Consider the following 11,930-nt stretch of genomic DNA (forward strand, 5'->3'; position numbering starts at 1 on the left):
TAATTACAATATTGCAGTCTGGGTGAAGCGGGCAGCACATGATGTATACAGTTTCATAGAAACAAGTACATGTTTCAGTCATTTGTTTGCTATATTTTCATCTGCATGATGATTGCCCATTAGGGTGTACATTGCAAACCTGTAGCGAGTTTATTTTTAAAAAAACTTATTTAAAATTTATAAAAATTAACAATTTGTAACTTAAACTTACAATTATCAGGGAAAAAATCTGAAACTAAATTATCATATTTCTCCATCATAAATGTATTTTTACAGCCATTATTCGGTTCCAGAATCTCAAAATTCTATCTCTTTCATCACATTCTTACATTACAACATTCACTTACTCATCATTCATTCCTGCAAAATTCTTAAGTAACACCTTAATAAAATTAAAATGACGAATCAAATGTGCCAAAATGAGTACCAAACATTCATGGAAACCAAGTTTAGAGAGGGTACATATATATGGATGATTATGATGATATATATGGAAGATCACAGAAAATATTCAATCATAACTGAAAAACTCATTCAAAAAGTAAGAGAATTTTTCTGACAAAATTCTTGGAATCTCAGGTATCATATTATAAGATTATAGCAAAACTGCGGAGAAATTTTAAGAGGCCTTATGGTTGGCCACATGACAGTGTGGGCCATTCTGAAAGATGCAAAAAAATTTACAAAGTGAGGTGTTGAATGAACAATTTATGATCTCCTCCAATAGCCTAAATTTAGTGCTGAATGACTACAAGATCTTCATAAGTTAAAAGTCTGGTCAGATGCCTGATGCTTTAAAATTAATGAGGAGCTTGTGCACAGGTCAATTAACTTACAAGATGGCACAATGGTGGAGATATTTGAAGAAAGTCTTCCAAAATTGATAAGTAGGTGCAACTATGAACTAAGATATATGCTCATAATTTTTTTTTTTTTTTTTTTAAATGGCTCTCATATTTTTAGTAATGTTAATAACTCTATCCCATTTATTATTTGTAATTTGGCTGCTGTTGTGAATATTAGAGTTGTTCTGTTCTCATCATCAAGAGTAAATAACCTATAGATTTATTGTGATATTAGTTAAGAGTGGACTCATAAGTCAAAGGAAGAAAGAAAATATGAAAAACATATGCCACTTATGACCGACCGGTGTGTTATTTTATAATCTAGTTTAAATAAATTAGTAATGCTAGGTGAAAGAATGTAATTACAGTCTTTACCCAGTCTGATTCTTTTTTTGTAATTTCAAATGAATTAAAAGTTTAAATTTAGAAAATTTAATAATTTAATTTTTTTACAGGGAGAAGAAATTAAGTCGTAATGGTTCATTAAAAGCATTAAATCATGCTATGTCTGGTCCAGATGGTAAAGATAATTGTAATAAATTTGTTGATATTCTTGGTTTACGAACAATATTTCCATTATTCATGAAAACTCCAAAAAAAAATAGGAAAAAAGTATTGACTACAGAAGAACATGAAGGTAAATTTATTTGTTTTTTTTTCCTGACAGTGATTATAGAAAGAATTAATTAATAACTATATAGGAGAAGGCTTGCCTTTGAGGAATTATTTACATACTATTTAGTAGAATAAATTTAGTTTTATTCCTTTTGAAGCTTGTTATGTTTCCTGTATTGTTTTTGAGACCTGCAATCTACTTGAAGAAAAATTGCTGAAATTATAGAAAATTGTGCGTTAAACTTGTTTTTCCAGTTTTCTGTTAGTGAAATTTTAGTGTACTGTTTCCTCAATATGAAATTTTATAAAAAAATAGTGGTTAATTACATGGTGGGCAGTCACTTTCCTCATATAGATTTAAATTCTGAAACAGATGGGAAATTTTGATTTTGCATTCAATAATAATTATAAGACATAGTTTTATTCAAATGTTCAGTTTTGTCTGTATAGAGAATAATGGCAGCACAAAAGCACAACAATTTTTTATAGTTCAGTGTCTGTGAAAAAATAATAATGACATGACTGTCATCCATGAAAATTCTATGAGAAATTCCTAATTCCCCCCTAACATCCTGACAATCTGGATTCGGTGAACATAAAATTTGAAATTACTGAAGATGGTGATGCTCCACAATCTGATAAGTCTAGGAATTAATCGGTACTTTAGAAAATTTCAGAACTTGTTACAGAAATATTAGTAAAGAACTCTCAAACACCAGAAAGGCTTCCAGTAGCCTGTAAATATCCAGAACAAGTTTACAAAAGATTCTTAAAGAGTTGAAATTTAATTGATATAAATTAAAATTGCTTCATGAAGATGTTTCGATAGAAAGGTGGAATTTAGTGAGAAACTTGTTTGTTGTGAAGCACATGTTTATTTCTTTAGCTTAGTGATAAGATTTTATAAAGCACACTTCAAATGGAATGGCTTGATAATCTGTCTTGTATTTATCGGTTGGATAAAAATCCTCATCTAATTATTCAGAAGAAACTTTATGTGTTTGAAGTTCATATTTTGTCTGGGATAAAAAATTAGGAATGTTGGGACATTATTTCTTTGATGAAAACATAACAGCTGATTCATATCCTAAGATATTATGAGAAGATGTTTCTCCCAGACTGTTAAACAATCTTATATTTGACATCAGGCATTCATATGTTTAATAAAAAGATGGAGCAGCTCCTCTTTGCCATGTTCTTCAAGTTAAATACTGCAATTGAACAGTCACCAAATTTATATATGACAACCTGTAACCTTTTGTTCCTGGAAGTTGTCATTAACGTGGTATTTTCTTCAAATCCAAATGATCTGAACCACCTACCAAGTTTTGTATTGCAAACTCGATTGATTGCATAAATTAGGACAAAATTTTATTGGAAAAAATGTATAATTTAGTGGTAGTACTACAGATTACTAAGCCATTCAATTTGAAGTGTGATTTATAAAATCTTATCACTGAGCTAAAGAAATGAGGATCTGGGCTTCACAATAAAGTTCCTCACTAAATTCCACCTTTCCATCAAAATCATCTTCAAGTAATTTTAACTGATATCAGTTAAACTCTTTAACAATCTTTTGTAAACCTGTTCAGGATATTTACAACCTAATGGAAGCCTTTCTGATCGATGTTTGAGGGCTCTTTACTATCTCTGTAACAAATTCAAAGGTTTTCTAAAGTGCAATTAGTTCATAGACCTATCTAATCATGGAGCATCTCCATTTTAGTAGTACTATAGTTATGCATAAGTGCAGAAGAACAGCACTTTGGTCACTTCCTCTGATGAATATAAAACATTTGATAATAAAAAATTAATTTTTTTTATACAAAATGATTTTTTATTATTAATTGGGAAAACTGGTTTTTGTCTACCTAGTATATTTAAGAATTTTATTAACAATGTACTGTTAAATATGATAGCGACTTATATTCTACTCTTACTTAAAATAGCTCTTTTCTGATAGATGTTTGAGATTCCCAGCGGTTTTAATGGATTTCCTTTTCTTCACAAAGCATTTCTCATTCAGTTGAATTGAAACTATGTAATCTACATTGTAACTTGTTAAAACGCACTGATTATAAATTCAGTGAGGAAAGTTCAATTTTTTACGAGCTTTAAAATGGGATTTTTTTTAATGTTTCCTATATTTAAATAAACCATTAGAAAATTGTTTTATAACATCTGAAAAAATAACAAAATATGTTCTTTAATATACTTACACAATATTTTTTTTATATAATCTGTTAAAATGTTATTGAATGTTGAAATCATACTGCCAGAAAAAACTAGCAAAAAAAATATAGTTATTAGCATAAATTTCTACAATTCCTTCAGATTTATGTAAAATAAATTTTTAATTCACAACTACAGCTCAATCGAACTTTAACATATAAATTAAATCTTTTTTACATAATGGTTCCCAAGGTATAACATTTAAAAGACAAGCTTTTCGTTTCATAACTCATACTATAGTTTTTAATGTAGCACATTATGAGCTAATACAGTTCTCTTGGGTCATGAACAAGACCCAACAAACCCTACAAACCTTACAGTGCAATGATTTTACAACATCTGGAACTTACCAAAGTGTGACATCTTAAAATTAAAACAACTGGAAGTTAGGATTAAATTCCAGTGATTAAAGCCTAATTTAATAAACTGATTCTCTTAATTTGCTGGCATTTAAAATATTCATTCACATTTGTTTAAACAATTTGATGTCCCATTAAATTATAGTAATTGACTTAATATTCAAAACCACAAACCACAATCTGCACAGAAATTATATTAACTTTGTTTATAGCCTTATAAAAATAATAAACTACTCAATAGATTTTAAATCAAGTCAGATCAAGATTTTTATAATTTTATTCTGCATTTAGGGTTGTTAAACTTTTATTTTTTACTAATTCTTTTTAAACATGTTTGTGTTGTGAGAACAGAAAAATACACAATTTTTGAGTCTTCTGTAGTGTAGCTTAACTTGAATCACTTATCGCTAAAAAATTACTGCACTAATCTGCTTAAATTTTTACGTAAGATTGTCCATTCTATTAACTTAAAGTTTCAGATATCTTTAACTGTTAATGAGCTGTTATTCTATTTGTAGAAGTGAGTTGTACTCAATAATTTAAAAATATTACAAAGTTGTTCAGTATTTAACTTAATTGTTTATGAACTATAATATTTTCATTTTTCAATGGAGAGTAATTGACTTTGCACAAACATTTTATTTTTAACATTTTTGTTGGTCTTTGTAGTTTTTCCATTTATCTTGTTCATTAATTTTTAATTCAGGTCTGAAGTATGTTTTCATGCAATCTTGGTGGTTTTTGTTTCTTGAATGTTCTTTAAAACTCTTTAGTATTGTATGTATGTACAGTTGTTAGTGAAATAAATTTCACTTACTCATTTTTTAATCTGTTAATTCTGTTTTAGAATTTTGAAAACTTAGATAAACATTTTAATGAACCTTATCATTACTTCATTCTTCTATGGTATTTGAACAATCATTACCTTTTGTGTTGTTAACCCTTAAAACTTAAAGTATCATTATTACAGGTTTATTTTTTGTTTGATTTTGTAAAAAAAAAATCATTTTTCAGAGCATGTTGTATCTATAATTGCAAATATGTTACGAAACTGTCGTGGTACTCAGAGGCAACGATTGTTAAGTAAATTTACTGAAAATGACCATGAAAAAGTCGATAGATTATTGGAACTTCATTTTAAATACCTTGATAAAGTTGAGGAAGTAGATATGCGAATTGAACACCAAAGAAAGGTATAATCTTTTATGTATAAATTTATTTTTGAATTTTTACTATTTTACAGTTTTTTTTGTTAATTATTATTTACTAGGTATAAAAAAAAAATAATGACATTATACTGACAGCTCAGAATTAGTGTTTTGATGTGGGATGGTAAGACAGGGACTGCTCCAGGCATTTGTACAGCAGTCTGTCAAGTATCATCAAGCTTATGCACACATATAGTATTAGCTGAATTTAATTTAGAAATGTAAGATTATTTTCCATTCTGATTAAGTATGTATGAAGATGAACAATTAATTTGTGTTATATATATGTATTTTATTTGAATGTTATTAAATATTAGGAAAAAAAATTTTGTGTGGTTATAAGGATTATTCTCTCCCTTACTGTTCTGTGAGTTGGTCAGTGTTTTATTTTGTGAATTTTCCAAACTGACAAATTTATTATTCGTATATGTGTCCTGGGAGTTGTAGGCCAAATTTAAGGGACTAATTTAGGACATCAAAATAAATAAAAAATTTATGTGGACAAATGTTCTAGCTTGCTTCACTTTCTTTCTATCCACCATTTGTGTTTTTTGAATAATATTGTACAAATAAAAATATATCTTAAGAACAGATTGAGATATCTTAATGCAATTTGGTTACATGTACCCCCAACAGCATCTTCAACAAAATAAATTAAATGAAAAAGTTTACCTTTGAAATTTCTAAGATGACAGCCATTAAAACTTTTTAATTGTTAAAAGCTTCATAATAAATATCAGTTTTATCAAATATATGACGACCTCTGGCTCATTAGGACCTCTTGAAGTAAATTAGTTGCTTAACTGTTTTGATGGTATGTTTGAAGATTGCTGGATTGGAAAAAGATACACTAGATCATGGATACCGGTGTTCTTTGGTGGTTGGGTTTCAATTAACCACACATCTCAGATATGGTCGAACTGAGAATGTACAAGACTACACTTCATTCACACTCATGCATATCATCCTCATTCATCCTCTGAAGAATTATCTAAAGCGGTAGTTACCGGAGGCTAAACAGGAAAAAGAAAGAAAGGATTGGAAAAAGATGACTTGTAAATTGGCCTGCCCGATCGTCAGACCTCAGTCCACTTTTTTTTTTAGGGGTGTTTGAAAGATAGAACATATCAATTTAGTAAATAGATAAGATGACAACACTAAATGTTATGTCTATATGCAAAAATGTAAGACAAAATTTTTTACTATTTTAAGACAAGATATTAATAATATGTTGCTAATAAAACTTAAATGCACAGTGGTAATGAATCGTTTGCATTATTATTATTATTATTAGTAGTAGTAGTAGTAGTAGAGTATACAGTTTTGTTTTGATTGTGTTGTACTATTGTACATCGGCTGGTATAATGTGTACAGACACAACCATCTACTAGTTTGAAATGGACAAACTGTAATTTTGTAAAACATCAGATTGACTTGAAATGATCAGAAAAACTTAAGAATTTACCCTAGCTAGTATCATGCTAATATTGCCAGTTCACTGACATTGTAAATCCCATTAAGACACGTTAGTTTTTGTTGTAAAATTCAGCTTACGTGAACACTGGTGGTTAAAAATCATGGAATGTGTATGATAGGTTTTGTTTCAGAATCTCCAATTAATTTACCATGAAGCTCTTTCCTTCCACCTAACACAATTGTTTCAAATAATGGCAAAGTGTTTTTAGTGCTGCATCTGTGTGCAATAAATATATATGATCATTTTTTATAATCTTTAAATTACTTAATTGATTCTCTCATTTCTTGCTTCTTTAGTTGTATTCCTAACAGTTGTTTAGTTGTAAGTCATATTTATAACTTTTTTTATAGTTAGGTTATAAATAATTGTGACTCATAGAATTTTTCATAGTCGATGATGCTTGTAAATTTCAATTCTTTGATTTTTGGAATTTTTGCCTACCAGCCCAAAGTAACAGTACTGATCTTGATAATGGTTTCTGGAAAAGGTAATAATCCATTTTTTTTATATGATTTCCACCTAATAAATCAGTATACAACAGCATCCATTAAGAGAGTTGAACTTTTTTAAAATTAATAAATTGAAACCTCTTCAGTCTTTGTAAAATTTTGTGTATAATTTTAAATTTCTTAATTTAAGTAAATATACCATTTATACTTCATTTGCATTACTTTGTCTTTAGTATAAAGTAATTATCTTTAAAAATACTCTTATACTCTTGACTATAACATTTTCTCTTGCACATTTTAGTATCTTAATTGGAATCATTATAATTTCTGCTTAATATTTATTTTCAGTTCTTTGAATGAGTTAAGTTTTTTTTGACGAAAACTTCGCTTTTGAAGTAATCTCTGAAGGAACCTCAAGTAGAAAGATATTGTGGCTAGAATGCCATGCAATATTAATGGGTTGGGAGATGGGAAAAAATTTTTCTTACAATATCGTACTCTACATTGCAGCTAAAATATTAAAGTGTTGTCAGCTATTAAAGGTACATTCTCTCATTTTCTTATATTAGCTCATCATCAGTGATCCTTTCTCTCAAGTCTGAGAGATGGTGACCCAGTGCTTATCCCACTGACAATTTCCCAACATAGCTCACGGTCCTCTGCCATTCCTCTGATTTTTCAGTCCTTAAGTTATAGTTACAATAAAATCAGTAGAGGTACAGTAAATAGTTTAAAATCTTCAAACTTTTCTGAACAAAATAATATATATTATTAGTAGCATTAGAAGTGAACTTTGCATACTTATTCAAAAATTATTTTGTATAAAAGTCAGATATCTAACAAATCAGTAAAAGTGTATGGCTCACAGCTAGTTAATTAATTTAAACTAGCAGTTGTAAATGTTTAACTTGTTTTTTATTTTGAAGTTAAAAGAAGATAAACACGAAGACGGTGAAGCAGATGAAGATGATGACGATGAAGATGAAACATATTTACAGAGATTAGAAGGCGGCTTATTTACATTACAACTTGTTGATTATATTTTATTAGAAGTGTGCACTGGAGGTCCATCTTCAATTAAACACAGAGTATTACAAATATTAAATTTAAGAGGTGGTTCTTTAAAAACTATTCGTCATGTTATGAGAGGTTTGTATCAGTTTTTTTTAATGATATATAGAAATAACCTGCATTATGCCATAAGAATACAAAAATTTGTTATTGTATGAAATTACAAAAGACTACTTAACTTGGATTCTTGGTGGCACTTGTACTTAATTATTTATTAACATCACATGCAATGACAAAATATTACTAAGATTCTTCCAAAATATGGTGATCCAAAGTAAAGATTAGTGAATACGCTTGAAAAAGATCATCAAGAAAACCATTGATTTGGTCTCAAGATAAGATTTATACAAAATAACCATGAATGAGTTAAAAGGATGTTATATCCTCCTTAAAACTGACAGGTACTGAACATCTGCTAAATCGAATCAATAATACAGAAGATTTTAAAGAAAATTTTTAAAATAAAGAAAATCTTTTAACTAATAAATGGAAACTTCCCTTTAAACTTTACTTAGTAATACAGAAATTTTTTGAGATATGTATGGCTTGCTCTGTTTTGTAGTTAGAAAAACTAATATTGTATACTAGTTTAGGAGTTTTTAACTAGAGGGATTGCCTGCTATGACAAAATTTTACATGAAAGAAAAAAGAAATTAAAAGGAGATTGAGATTCATCTTTAAATTTGGATATTGTAAACTCAGCCTTGAATATCAAATTATTAGTATTGCTTGGTAAGCAGGTTCTATAGGCTAAAGTAATGCTAGTTATTGTATAATAATAGGTAATACTTCATTACAAAAATGATCTCGTACTGTGTTTGGTTGATTAACTTCTTTTAATAGATGTAAACCTATAATGATACATACTTTTCTTTTTTTGATGATTTCATCACATAAGCTTGAAGCTTATGCTTGGGATATGGAAATGTAGCTTATGAAAAATGTCATGCCTGACCGTGATTCAAACCCAGGACCTCTAGATGAAAGGCCGAGACACTACTACTTTCACCACGTAAATTTAAATATGTTAACTTATGTCCATTTGGTTTATCTAAGGTTAAGCCACTTATTCTGAACATTAATATCCACCTTTATCAAACTATAAAACAGAACTGTTTTTGTATAATTCTACGCAGTACTTTAGTGTTCAAGAAAGACTCTTAATATGCTTTCATTGTCATTTTTAACAAATTTATCATTTAAAAGAATCCTGCCTACCAATTTATTTAAAATAAAGATTTCCTTTTACACAAAAAAATATTACTGTCAATGAATTTTTAAATACTGTTAATTAAAAATAATTAGAAAACCCAAAATTTTCTGAATTTCCATTTAAATCGTCAAATAATTTTGATTAATACAATCGGAATTGTGATTGATTTTATATGTATTTAATATCTTCATATCTTTTAAAATATGTTTATATTTTTAATAATTAGTGTGAACTTTACCTACAACAATTTTTTAATTTTATAAATGTTTATTTTGTGGTGCTTCTCTGATCCTCTGTGGGGGAAAGACCCGCCTTGTGGCAGTTCTGGTCACCACACCAACCCCTCTATTCCTAGCCCTTATGGGCTTAACCAGAGATTATCTTATTGACTCTTAGATAATGATTACATATTGTAATCATCAGCTAGGACGCCACAGATCTAAGCCTCGACAGACATTTCCATCGGCAATCTATGCTCAGCTTTTTCCTTCACTTTTGGGCTTCTTTAGACATCTTCATTCTTCTGCCCTACTTTGTAGCCCTCACAACTATCTAATTATGTTTGTGGAAGTGCAAATCCTGTGTCCCAACTTAAGTTTTTGAAGGGAATGAATGCACATAAAGCTTAGTGTTGCTATTGTACATTTGTAAATTAACAATAAAATGAACTTTCCCGCTTCCTTCATTAAGAGTTGTCTTTAGAAGTTGATAGTATAGCTTTTTTAATTATTTATTAGTGGAATTGAAGGTGTATTTTATTTATTATTTTGTAAGACATTGCTCATTATAAGACAAAATCAATATGTATAGTAAAGAGTAGTTTTCTGATTTAGTATCAGTTTCTTTGTGATTATTATATATTTTTGTATTTCTTTCTGTTTTACTTAAATATTTTAGTCTTATTGTAGTTGTTATATATTAGATTTATTTATTATAACATTAATTTTTCCCAACATGTAATGTACCATTTACATTTTCTACTGTTACCTTTATAACTGTTTTATAAATAAATTTGTTACAAAACGTTTCTAGAGAAACAAAAAAACATTACTTGGGGTTTTTCCCAACAAACCTACACAGTAGTTTTTGCTTGTTACTGAACTAATGTGGGTAAATTATAGTTATTTATGTACCAAATTTTTACTTTCTATTTCACTGAAAACTATAATTTTTATTGCAGAAAAAAGGTAGGCTTCAATATATTATAATTTGGACTTACTCTTTTATAATTCACTAAAATTCATTTAAATTAAATAGAATGTTTTTTAATTAAATTTTATTGCTTAAATCGCAAAAATCTGTGTTTATAATTTTTATTGATTGATTACAGAATACGCTGGTAACCTTGGTGATGCTGGAGATATTCAGTGGCGAGATCATGAACAGCAACATATTCTGCAATTGGTGGATAAATTTTAAAAATTCAAAACAAATGTAATAATGTATAAAATGTTATATAATTTTACAGATAAATGTGTTCTTTCTGTTTTGATATATGTTTTTCATTATAAAAATAGAAGTCAATTAAAAATAAAATGTGAATTTAGTATTAATTACTTCTAAATTAATTTATTAATTAATAATAATAATAATAATAATAATAATAATACAACACATTTCCCAAGGAAACTGACTTGAAAAAAACATTCATTTGGGCTGTGCTTTGGAGGCTCTTTCATATGTGCGTAGAAAACCTTTCATATACTAATCACTTGACGTTATTCTTGTTACTTTTTTAATTATACCAAAACTCAAATAACAAATTAGCAATGAAAATACTTTGTGCTCAGGGCATCTGATAGATGAGACACCTTTCCAATCAAAAAACAAGTAAAATAACCTTGATGTCTGACCAGATTAGATGTACCTTTTTTGATTGTGGTGATGATTGCACTTTGTCTATGTCATAACCATATACTCGTATTTTATCATCCATTTCTTATCTTCCAACATTTTACTTTCATTATATGTATTAAAGGCAACTTTCATTCAACAATGTAAAGTTAAGATATAAAAGTTGTTTAGGTATTTCAGGTAATGCATTACCTTTGTCGTTAGTTAAAACTGATGATTGTCATCACCAACTAATCACAGTTGATAGATTGATAGTTCTCATAACAACTGATAGTAAATCAACGGATTAAAAAAGTACTTATAAATAAATGAGTTAACTTTATACTTAGATTGGTCATTGATGGTGTTTGTTGGTAATTGTTAGTTGCACATATTGAACATGTTTAATAAACTATTACAATTACCTCTAAAATGGAATGAATAAATGATTTTATGCATGTAACTCCAAGTGATGAGTTTTTCATTTTGATGTTCTTTCAATAAAATTCAAAATCAAAATAATTATGGATGAATTCTTTTTAATTGCTTATGTTTAATGAACACTAAAAAAATCAGAGAAACAAAATCACATTAGGATATTTGTCTTTTGCAGTCAATAAACTGATTT

General features: G+C 28.3%; 1 protein-coding gene across 1 annotated transcript in view; it reads left to right on the forward strand.

The window, feature by feature from the left end:
* The window catches only part of LOC142333008 (beta-catenin-like protein 1), a 47,203-nt gene extending 36,181 nt beyond the window's left edge, over nucleotides 1-11,022 (forward strand). The window contains exons 8-11 of the mRNA XM_075379776.1: nucleotides 1,301-1,482; nucleotides 5,066-5,244; nucleotides 8,112-8,334; nucleotides 10,800-11,022. Coding sequence (XP_075235891.1) covers nucleotides 1,301-1,482; nucleotides 5,066-5,244; nucleotides 8,112-8,334; nucleotides 10,800-10,888 — 673 coding nt within the window. The 3' untranslated portion in view covers nucleotides 10,889-11,022. The remainder of the gene's footprint in view (nucleotides 1-1,300; nucleotides 1,483-5,065; nucleotides 5,245-8,111; nucleotides 8,335-10,799) is intronic.
* Nucleotides 11,023-11,930: the final 908 nt, after the last annotated feature.

The sequence above is a fragment of the Lycorma delicatula genome, chromosome 12 (assembly GCF_047948215.1).
Source record: "Lycorma delicatula isolate Av1 chromosome 12, ASM4794821v1, whole genome shotgun sequence".
Taxonomy (NCBI): Eukaryota; Metazoa; Arthropoda; class Insecta; order Hemiptera; family Fulgoridae; genus Lycorma; species Lycorma delicatula.